The sequence below is a fragment of the Suricata suricatta genome, chromosome 8, assembly GCF_006229205.1.
Source record: "Suricata suricatta isolate VVHF042 chromosome 8, meerkat_22Aug2017_6uvM2_HiC, whole genome shotgun sequence".
Classification (NCBI taxonomy): domain Eukaryota; kingdom Metazoa; phylum Chordata; class Mammalia; order Carnivora; family Herpestidae; genus Suricata; species Suricata suricatta.
This window is the reverse complement of record NC_043707.1, coordinates 1710972-1721988: the sequence shown is the minus strand read 5'-3', so window position 1 is coordinate 1721988 and position 11017 is coordinate 1710972. Positions and strand designations below refer to the sequence as shown.

The 11017-nt window shown below is 57.6% G+C and overlaps 1 protein-coding gene across 4 annotated transcripts; it reads left to right on the top strand.

The window, feature by feature from the left end:
* The first annotated feature begins 1251 nt into the window (after positions 1-1251).
* Positions 1252-10448, top strand: RNPS1 (RNA binding protein with serine rich domain 1). Of its 4 annotated transcripts, none has more exons than XM_029948435.1 (8): positions 1252-1336; positions 4378-4565; positions 4801-4956; positions 5516-5707; positions 5990-6092; positions 6360-6513; positions 8853-8994; positions 9507-10448. In XM_029948435.1, the coding sequence occupies exons 2-8, from the start codon at positions 4495-4497 to the stop codon at positions 9604-9606; spliced, it is 918 nt and encodes a 305-aa protein (XP_029804295.1). In that variant the 5' UTR covers positions 1252-1336; positions 4378-4494; the 3' UTR covers positions 9607-10448. The 4 variants fall into 4 exon arrangements, with proteins under 4 accessions (XP_029804295.1, XP_029804298.1, XP_029804297.1 ...); XM_029948437.1 differs by lacking the exon at positions 1252-1336 and adding an exon at positions 1364-1432; XM_029948436.1 differs by lacking the exon at positions 1252-1336 and adding an exon at positions 1563-1728.
* Positions 10449-11017: the final 569 nt, after the last annotated feature.

The window sequence follows — 11017 nt, the reverse complement described above, 5'->3', positions numbered from 1 at the left end:
TGGAAAAACCACACAGAGCAGAGAAAAAGACTTGCAGATAGCGTCTGCCGCGCCATCCACCTACGTCTGGTCACCAAGCTGCAGTCTAGACTCTCCTGTCCTAGTAGCTAGTCCGCCTCCAAGTCACAGTGGTTCCTTTCTCCAAAAAGATCCGTTTTCCATCTGTTCCCTTCTCTTTCTTGATGCACCTACCTGTTCAGGCAACGTCTGGGGGCAGGGTGCACCTTCCCTCCTCCCACAAAGAGGCCTGCAGTAACAATCGCTTGCCGGACACAGGTGGGGGAACGCTGGTGGACCCGAGGGGAACAACATCCGAAAACGCTAGCCTCTTGGCCCCGGGGTTTTTTTCTCCCAGCCTCCTGCCTGGGCACGGGGCCACTGCTTTGCCAGAGGCTGACTGCCTCTCTGCCGGCGCTGTCCACCGGCCAGGGGGATGAAGTCTCGGCGCCGGGTTTTGCACATCCTCCGTGTCGCCCTAGCACCGCTGAACTCCACCTTCGGAACCCTGGCCTGCGAGCCGCCACACTGGCCTCCCCTCCCTTCTTGCAACGAGCCTCCGCGCCCTAGCACCTGCTCTTCCCTCTGCCGGGCGCCCCTCCCACTCGGATTTCAGCCGCAGCGTCACCTCCTCGGAGGAGCTTCCCCCTCCGCATCGTTATTTTCTACCCTGCCCTTCGCTCCCAGTTCGAGAAGACCGCACGGTCCCCCGTCTAGTCTCGGAATCTGGCCGAGTTCCATCCGCGCAGCAGCGGCATCCACACGGTCACTCCGCACACCTTGCGTGGTTTTTAACCGCACGAACCCAGCCCCGCACCCACTCAGCCCCCTGAGCCCCGCGGGACCCCACGGCCCGCCGACAGAGGCCGCAGCGCCCGCACCGCACTCGGTCCGGCCGCCGGCAGCCCAGCGTGCAAAGCACGGGGGTCCAGGGCTGCGCGCCCGGGATACCCGCCTCGAGCCCAGCGCGCACGCGCGAGGGCTGGGACAAGGCCTCGATTGCGTTAACCCCCTCCGCTCCGGCCCAGGGTTTACCCCAGCGGAGCGACCCTCCAGACCGCCGTCCCACAATCGGCCGACTCTCTGAGGCATGCAGCCAGCCCGGGACAGTCCCAGATACCTGCCCAGATAGCGAGCTCGAGCAAGCGTTCCCGACACTACCTGCCAAAAGACGGCATGGCCCTTTAACATTCCCCTCGCTCGGGCCGATTGGCTAGGGTGCTTACGTCATCGCTGCGCGCCCGGCAACAGCGCCTTCCCGCTCCCTAACCCTGACGCCAGAGCGGCGCCGGCCTTAGCGGCTGAGGAGAGCGGGAGGAGGTTGCGGCGGCGGGAAGATGTAAGTTAAGGGAATCCGACTCCATCCGAGCTCCGGGGGCCGCCCGCAAAGCTCGGCAGGGCGCGTGGTGGAGCCGGCCCGCTCCTCGGCCTCTCGGTAGGGACGGGAGCCTGGCGGCGCGGCACCGGGTCGAAGAATAAAGAGTGTGGCCCCGGGCGGGTGGAGTGGGAGGCGCCGAGGCCGCGGCCCGGAAGTGGTCGGGGCCGCGGCGGGCGGAAGGGCGCTTCAGATCGTCCCCCTCTGCGGCGCGCCCAGCGAGGCCCGCGGGACTCGGAGCAGCCGGGAGCGCGGCTTCCGCCTTCGGGGCTCTCTCGCCGGGTTGGAGACCCAGGCCCGCAACGCCAGGCCCTGCCCTGGAAGCGCTCGCGGCCCGGCGCCTGGACTGGGGAGTTGTGAGTGAACGCGGACGGGGGCGGCGAGGTCGCGCGTGGGGCCCGTGCCAGTGGGTGCGGAGTGGCTTTTGTGGGGTGCCCTGGAAGACCGGCCGAGCCTCCCCTCGGGGTCATTAATTCAGACATCACTCCACGGACGTCGACCAGGCTCCCGGCTGCCGTTTTCCGCGCTAATCCTTGGGGATACGGCCCCTGATGTCATGCGGCTCGGTTGGACGGGTTTACCCCCGGAAGGGAGGATACGGGAAGGTTCAAGTCCACGAAGGAAAGTCGTGGCTTTTTCTTTTATTTCGCATGAATTGTGCCTAAAATGCGCTCTTAAATGGGGAAGGTGCTCTGAAGATTTGAACCGAAACGCCATCTGCTCGAGATTTAACTAATTGTTCTCTCTCTCTCTGGCTGTTGGACGCGCACCTTTCCGGAGGATGGGGGAGGTGACCAAGGTCCCGTGCTGTTACCTGGACTGGTGTGAACAGAGAGCCTCAATCTTTGCTTTCTAGCCCTCGGCCACGCCCAGCCAAGTGTTCACCCACCCTGTGGTTCTTAATTCGTGGGGGGACTTGGCTGTCACTGAGCACACTGGGGCAGATCTTTAGGTCGGGGTGGGGCCCGGGGGCTGTTCTGGAAGATAGCCTGCAGAGCACTTGAAGTACGCCTAGGCCAAATTGAGAGGTTTAAAGGCTTAGTGGGGGGGGTGGGGGGTGCTCTCTCACTAATGAGTGCTTATGCTGGTCGTGTGTTGGGAGGGTAACTTTTGGGGTACAGCCTGTCAACGGTATTACTGAAAGTCAATCTCATCTGTTGACTTCCTGTTTGTAATGCGGCTTCTAGAAGATTTTAGGATGTGCCTGTAGCTCACATTCTTTTTCTGTGTGCAGTGCTGCGCTCGGTGGTCCTGAAGGGGTGGTTCAGGGACCCGTGGTGAGCTTTCGGGAGATTCTGCGTGACTCTGGAGGAAAAGAGTTTACGTGGGGGGACAGCTTCCAAACATGGAGAAACGTCCCTTTTAACATGTCTTGACCCTTAACTAGGCGCCGACTTTTCTTTCATGAGTAATAAGTTTGGTTACTGATTTTGGTAATATGAACGTGTAGGAACTGTAATTGTCATTATGATGCTGTTGAGAAAACGAGGCTCAGAAAGGTTAAGAGAATTACACAAAGTCACACAGCAAAGCTTTGAATTAAACGGATACACTGGCTCCACATTCGTAAGCGGTGAATTATACTTCCCGCCTGTCCAGGACCACTGGTTCCTCAGTAGCTTGCTCAGTGCCCATAGTTCCCTTACTGTTTTAAGGCAAAACATCTTAAATGGTTTTGCCAGCCTGGAACAGAGCCCCAGAGGTGGCGTTCTGCGCTCTCCTGCTGGAATCTGATTGTCCGAAGCTGCCTTCTCTCTGGAGTCGCAGCATTGATTCAAGATCTTGGGCACCCCTGCTCACATGAAACAGGATCCCAGTTGGCTGCTTTGTGAGCTTCCTTACGGGCTGAGGGGGGAAGAGCTAGTGGAGACCGGTACCCTGAACCCTTTGCAACTCCTGCAGACTGTGGAAGCGCTCACTGCAAGTACTGACGCTTGTTCTGAAGTGACACTCAGGCCCATGTATTGAGCGGGTGCTGAGTCCAGACACTTTGTTAAAGCTTTAGGAGCAGTGTCCTCCAATTCCAGTGCCTCCCACACACACGCATTTGATTTGGGGGGGGGGTATAAGCATAAAGTTAAAAGAATTGCAGTGACTACCCTCATAACCACCCCCTAGATCCTACAAGTCCCATTTCTGCCACATTTGTTCTATCTTGTGTCTAAGCACCCGTCAGTATTTTTGTTACATTTTGAAGTAAATTGTAGCCTTTGGTGTAACATTTTCATCAGCCTATTATTACCGAAAATTGCATTTGCAATGACTTTTTTTGTGTGTGTCTTGTTTTGTTTTGTTTTTGAGAGAGAGCAGGGCAGGGGAGGAGAGAGAAAGAGAATTCCAAGCAGGCCCTGCGCTGTCAGCGAGGAGCCTGATGCGGGCTCCATGTCCCAGACTGAGATCATGACCTGAGCCGAAATCAAGAGTCGGACGCTTAACTGCCTGAGCCTCCCAGGCGCCCCTTGCGATGACTGCTTTTTTTAAATGTTCATCGGGGAATGTTTTATTTGTTTGGGTTTTAAATGTTTTCATGCTACCTGTCACTTTTGAAATGGTTTTTGCTTCCAGTCATATCCTACGTCCAAAGTACCCTACAAGGAAATGACATCAGTAAAACGAGAGATCCGACCACACCAGTAACCGTGGCAGGAGGGCCTCTTGGGTTTCTTCCCGTGCTGCATGCGGGTGTGGTGCTGTGGGACCTCGACGGGGTGGGGGGGGGGGGGGCTTCTGTCAGACCTAGGAGGGAGACCGGTGCGGCCCCTCCCGTGAGGTGACGGTGACGGAAGCCACCACCGTTCCCTTAAGGGAAAGATCCCAGCCTGAGGTGAGGGCCTGCCTCGGGCGTGGAGCCCTCCCCGCGGACGTGGACGAGGCGTTGTGCGTTCCCGGCTCTGTGGGCTCGCTGCGTGCTGTGTGGTCTTCTCGGGGCTCGCCTTTTGACTGCAAAGTGGATTTGTTGCCTTGCCAATACGTTCACTCTGTAAACCCTTTTATCTTGTTATTAGGCTGCGCTTTGGCGTAAATTGCAATCGATTAGGGATCGTTTCTCAGACTCGAGTTAGAAGTGAGAGTTCAGATAAGTGAGGCCGCCATTGCTGCTTTGAACACCTCAGAAGGGGAGAATGGATTTATCAGGAGTGAAAAAGAAGAGCTTGCTAGGAGTCAAAGAAAATAATAAAAAGTCCAGCACTAGGTAATCCTTCTGTGAGATTTTTCTAGTGCTACTTTGGGGGTGCTCAATACTAGGGACCCTCAGAAAGGGGAAGGTTGGAAAGGTCTTCCATCCTCCAGTGAGGTGTCCCTAAGCCACAGATCATTTTGCTCTGTGATCACCTGGGATCTCTTGGCCCTTTTGGTCCCCCCTTGGGTAGCATGTTTCCGGGTCTGGGCCCAGGGGCGCGCCATCTCACACTCTTCTCACCATGCAGGGCTCCGTCTCCTACCAAACGCAAAGACCGCTCTGATGAGAAGTCCAAGGATCGTTCTAAAGATAAAGGGGCCACCAAGGAGTCCAGCGAGAAGGACCGCGGCAGGGACAAGACCCGGAAGCGGCGCAGTGCCTCCAGCGGCAGCAGCAGCACCAGGTGGGACAGAGCCACGCCCCCTTCCTTCCCTGCACCTTAGTCTTAATTATTTACGCAGAAAATGGCGAGATTGTGAATAAGGGCCCTAACTGTAGCAGACTGGTTTGGGGTTTGCTCTGGCTCCACATGGACGATGCTGTTAAAGAATGAGGCGTCCAGGAGGAGGTTTTTCTCTCAAGTGCTTTTTTATTCAGTTGTGATTGGATTGCCCGAGCCTGAAGCTTGCTTTTCTTCACTTGAGCATCAGCGGAGTCCCTCGGCAGCCACCTTCCAGGATGGGTTGGTGTTCTGAGCTGCCAGGCTCTCTCTGTGCCTCCCAGTAGGCAAGGCTTCTGTGTGCCTAGGAAGCGGCTCCTTCCTTTCCTGCCCGGATAGAATGCCGTTTTCTGCCCCGCCCAGGGCTTTGGCTAGAGAGGGTGGGCTAGATAGTGTCCCCACCCCCTGGGACGGGGAGCAGACAGTGAGGCTTGAAAACTTGAGGACAGCGGTTCCCTCTTGTCGGCTGGGCGGCAAGGCCCCCGTCCGCTGCTGCCCGCGACACCTCCGCCTCCCTGGTCAGGTCCCGGTCCAGCTCTACCTCCAGCTCGGGCTCCAGCACCAGCACCGGCTCGAGCAGCGGCTCGAGCTCTTCTTCGGCGTCCAGCCGCTCCGGAAGCTCCAGCTCCTCCCGCAGCTCCAGTTCCAGCAGCTCCTCCGGCTCGCCGAGCCCTTCCCGACGCAGGCATGACAACAGGAGGCGCTCGCGCTCCAAGTAAGCTCCCTCCCGGCACCGCTGCTCCCCGGGGAGTGCTTGGCTTGGGGGGTGCCCCTGAAACTTGCGAACCGTCGGGGGCTGTATTAAACGTAGCCTGTCGAGGGTCTCCCTGTCTCACTTAGTAGGACTTCTGAGGCAGAGATACCAGCAGCACACGCAGACTGGCAGGGAGGTCTTCCGTGTAAAAACTCAACAGGAGCAGTTAGCAGTCCCACAAAGAAAATTGTTTTTTGACCTGACAGAAATTGATTGTTTCTGGCGTTTTGTTTTTTCAATCAGATCCAAACCACCCAAAAGAGATGAAAAGGAAAGGAAAAGGCGGAGTCCTTCCCCTAAACCCACCAAAGTGCACATCGGGAGGCTCACTAGGAATGTGACCAAGGTGAGGGATCCCAGGCCTGACAGGGTGGGTGGGGGGCGGGGGCACTTCTGCCAGTGTTCTAAATGGAAAACCAGAGAAGCAGGGCTTTGCTGGGGCTGAATGGAGGACACTGGCGGGAAGGCGTGTTGGTGGAGCGCGGACTCCTTTAGCCGAGTTCTGTGTGGGAGCGACACCCCAAGTGCCAGCCCGGAGTCGCCGTGCGGGGACTTCTCGGCTCCCACCCGGGTCGCTGTGGGTGCGCATCAGAGTGACCTTCCCGTCCTCTAGGACCACATCATGGAGATCTTCTCCACCTACGGGAAGATTAAGATGATCGACATGCCCGTAGAAAGGATGCACCCCCATCTGTCCAAAGGGTATGCGTACGTGGAGTTTGAGAATCCGGATGAGGCCGAGAAGGCTCTGAAGCACATGGATGGAGGTGGGTGACCCTGCCTGCGCCCCCAGGGCCCCCTCTGTTCCCTGCAAGAGGCTGGGGACGGCCCCACGAAGGGCCCTTTAGGACCAACGTCCACCAGCTCCTAGCCGCTCTCGGGGGGCTCCAGTCTTGACCAGTGGGTGTGTGTTCGCCAAAAGCAAGTTTATGAGATACTATTCTTGGAAATTTTTCACCAAAAATGAATACATTAACATTTTTAAAATTTTCCAATCTGAGAAGTTAAGGATTGAAGGAAGGAGTTTATTTTATACAGTATTATGAATATGAATAATGCGGCGTTTGGCCTTTATATGGCAGTGTTTTCTGTAGTCCTCTCAGGAGTCATTTTCTGTTTTACTCACATTTCAGCATTTTTAGGTTTACTTGGCTGAATTCACAGATTTTATCCATTTCCTGAAAGCTTGTATCTTAACCATTTGTGACATTTAGAGCTGTTTTGTATTGAGCAGAATGGCGGTGTCACCAGTTGAGCACTTGTGAAGTTTGGGATAGCCGGCTTTCATTTTGTCTTCAAGGCAGTGTTTTTAAGCAGAGTGGGATGTGTCTCCGCCCCAGCTCGCTGCTCTTGTGATCCAGACGGCGGGGGCCCAGGGCCAGCCCCGTGTGCAGCACTGTGCGGCGTCAGGCCACGTAGGCAGGAGTCTGAACACCCCGGAACCCGGGAGTCCGCGGAAGCCGGTTACCCGCTGGAAGCCGAGTGTAACTGATGGACAGTTGCCCTTGCCCCTGCTGGAGCGTGGATACTAGGCACTTTTCCTTAACGCTGAGCTAGCCAGCCCCAGCCCGTTGACGCCCCTCAGAGGGGCGCCTGGGTGACTCAGTCGGTTCAGCTTCCAATTCTTCATTTCAGCCTGGTCACGATCTCACAGTTCGTGGGCTCAAGCCCTGTGTCAGGCTCTGCGCTGACAGCGAGGAGCCTGCTTGGGATTCTCTATCTCTGCCCCCCCCTCTCTCTCTCACTCAAAATAATTTTTAAAAACATAATCAGTCAATCCCTTTGAAGATTTTTAGGAGTTCGTCATGAACTGTGCCCACCCCTCTTGACCGTGATCACACCTTCATTTTAGAGACTGGAACATGCATCTCTGAGAGTTGGAGCGCTTGCTAAGAATTCAGGACACTCGGGCGTGTCCAGGGTGTGCCTAGTTGTACCCCACATTTTAAGACACTGGTAGGATTTGTCGCCTCGTTGAGCCGAACACTGCCGTGCTGACCTCGGAAGGAATGTGGAAAGCTTGGCCTTTCCTGGCAGCTGCCCAGGAGATAGATTTGTCTTCTTGCTGTGCGCTCGGTGTCCGTGAAGTCCCTGCTTCGGGCTGGCTTCGGCAGTTGGCCGCGTGGAGGCAGGGGTGCCCTTGGACCGCATTTACTTAAGTCTTGCGAGTCCATTCTGAACAGATACGCATGCCTGAGTTGCCCCCTTGACACCGCTGCTGTTTCCTCAGGACAGGGCAGGGAGCTGAACGAGGGCGCCCAAGGGCAGTCCCTGGACTGGAGTAGGGGTGCGTGCTCCCCTGCGGCTCCTCCGTCTGCTCCTTGGTCTCCTTTGCTTTCTTTTGCTGAGGATCGATGGCTCCTCGAGCCTCCATCCTCAGCCGTCCCCCTTCGCTGTTCTCATTTGATTGCGTTCGCCCAGCCTGTTCTTGGGTCTGGCCGCATGCAGAGCCCCCTCCCCAAGTGACTTTTTCCACACTCTGCAGACAGACCGGACAGCTGGGCCTTGTCTTGCTTTGTCCTGTCCCCCACCCCACCCTGCCCCGCTCAGGAGTCCTGTCTTCCTCCCAAGCCATGATGCAGTCATAGCTCATTTAGAAACACGGGTGCCAACCATCCCTCCCACCCCATCCACTGCCAACTTCCAGAGACCTGGCGGCCCAGGTACAGTGGCACTGCTTTCTTGGGGACCCAGCACCCGGAGGCCACCTTCTCGTTACCTGGGAGGAGCCTTCTGAGGAAAGTGTCTCCACAGCGGGTATCGGTGAGGGGCGGGCCCCCGGTTAGGAGGCTACACCTCCTCACGGGCAGTCCTTCTGGAGCTCCTACATTTCGCCCCATCTGGGTGCTGTGGAGCCTCCAAAATGCCCTCCCTCCTGGTGCTAGCCCCAGCTCTCAGTGAGTGGGCTCTGGCGTCCACTGGGACTTGTTTTCCTTGGGTGCTATGTGTCACGTGCCTTGGTGCCTCGAGTGAGCTCCCCGTTCACTTCCGGGCCACGCGCACGTTTGTGGCGATCTAGTTCCCCATCGGCCCTGCTTAGCACGGTGGGGGGTGCCTAGGGCAGGTGCTTATTCGGTCTTCTGTGACTCCATCCCTTTTTCAACAGGACAGATTGATGGCCAGGAGATCACGGCCACCGCTGTGCTGGCCCCATGGCCCAGGCCACCACCCAGGAGATTCAGCCCTCCCAGGAGAATGCTGCCCCCGCCTCCCATGTGGCGTCGGTCGCCCCCACGGATAAGAAGAAGGTGGGTGTGTTTGGAGTCTCCCAGGGGAGTGCTGGGGGCCTGTGTGGGTTTGTTTTCATTCACAGTGTGATGGTGCTGACCTTGGAGCCTTATCCAGCCTGCGGGCTGGGCTGGGATTGGGCCTATGGCGGACTGCTGCTGGAGGGGTGGCCCTGTGGGCGGCGCCAGTATTCCTGGGCCTGGGTCATCTCCCCTTCCTAGCAAAGAGGACAGGAAGGCCCAGGAGAGGAGGCTGAGTCAGAGGAGGGAGGGAGGGGGCTATCCCGGGACAGAGGCCAGAGCACAGCCCTCCGGTGCCGCTGGTGGGGAGCCGCCCTGTGCATGGTCTCCGGAACAGACCTCCTTTCCCTCGCGTGGCTGTGCGTCGGGGAGCCTCCTGGCTCAGAGCGTGGACGTGTGAAACTCCACAGAATGTTCGTCCCAGAAACCCGCTTTTCCCTGCGGCCGGAGACGCAGAGCTGTGTCTGCGGTGCCAGCCTCGCTGTCTGACTTGGTCTTTCCTCTTCCCGCAGGTCACGCTCCCCGAGACGCAGGTCCCCGGTGCGCCGGCGGTCCCGCTCGCCCGGCCGCCGCCGCCACAGGAGCCGCTCCAGCTCCAACTCCTCCCGATAAGCAGGGCCGCCGGAGCTCTGCGCCCTGGAACTTCTGTCCCGTCCACTTCAGTTTGGTCACTTTTGTAGCCGCAGGAGGATTGGTAGGAGAGGAATTCCTCACTCAGGGCAGGCTTTGAAGGCAACGATTGATGTTTCCTCTGAAGGCAGAGTTCCAGCTGCAGGAGCGCTAGTGGCTTTGGGGTCGTGCCTGGAAAGATGCCACCAGTTTTCTGACTAGGAAGCTCCCACGTTCGCAGTTGCTGAGAGTCTGTTCAGCGGCCAAGCCTGCAGGGACGACACAGGGCTCCGGGTGGCAGCGCGGCCCCAGCCGGGGGGTGGGGGACGTTTTTCAGTGCCGTGGATGATGGCTCAGGGCCGGGCTGGGCCAGAGGCCGGATCGTGCCGGAGCTTGCCAGTCTGCAGGGTCCCTTGGGAAGGGGTGTGCTTTCGTGCGGCTACTGGTCCTGCTGGCCTGGCCCTGCTCCCCCTGCTCGGGCCTCCTCCGGCATCTACAGTCACACACCCCGTGTCCGTCACCGAAAATGGCTGTTTTCCCACGTCCTCGTGCACACACACCTCCCACCGCTCCCTTTCTCTCTGAACTTGGTGAGCAAGCTGAGAGCCAGCTCCACAGGGTCATCACAGACCCCCACACACCCGTGTACCTGTCATTCACTGTGGTCTCGCAGGTTACCGTTGCAACGTGTACATTGCTTTTTTTGGCTTTTATTGTACAGTCAGTACTATAAATTGTTGTCTTGGGTTTTGTAACTTGTAGCATCTTAGGCACCGTTGTGTTGGTACTTTGTTGTGTAGAACGAGGGCATTGTGTTCAATAAACGGGATTAGACCGCAGACTGAGTACTGGCCTCACCGCCTCCTCGTCCGCGACCCCACGGACACTGCACTTGTCAGGGCGCTTAGAACCCGACCCCGGGGCCCGGGGGCTCAGGCGGTGAGCGCCCGGCTTCGGCTCGGGCCATGACCTCACGGTTCGTGGGTTGGAGCCTGTGCTGACAGCTCAGAGCCTGGATCCTGCCTCAGATTCTGTCTCCTCTCTGACGCCCCTCTGTTCACGATGTCTCTCTCTCTCAAAAATAAAACGGGGGAAAAAACATTGGCCAGTGCGCAGGGGTTTTGGGTAGATCTGCAGGTGGACCTGCCCGAAAAAAGAGGTCGTTACCACCTTTACATAGGTGTATGGAATAATGAGAAACAGTTTTCCACCTCAGGAATCGGTTTGTGTTGCCACGAAGACTTGGAAACACTTAAAGTGTAAAGAGCTGATGTTTCAACCACGAAGCCCTGAATTTGGCCCTTCCTGTGCCCAGTATTCAATGGGATGGGCAGAGGAAGACCATGGCCTGCCAGGCAGCAGAGGCTTCCAGCCCGAGCAGGGCACCCCAGTGTGAGCCTTCCGTGTTTCTGCG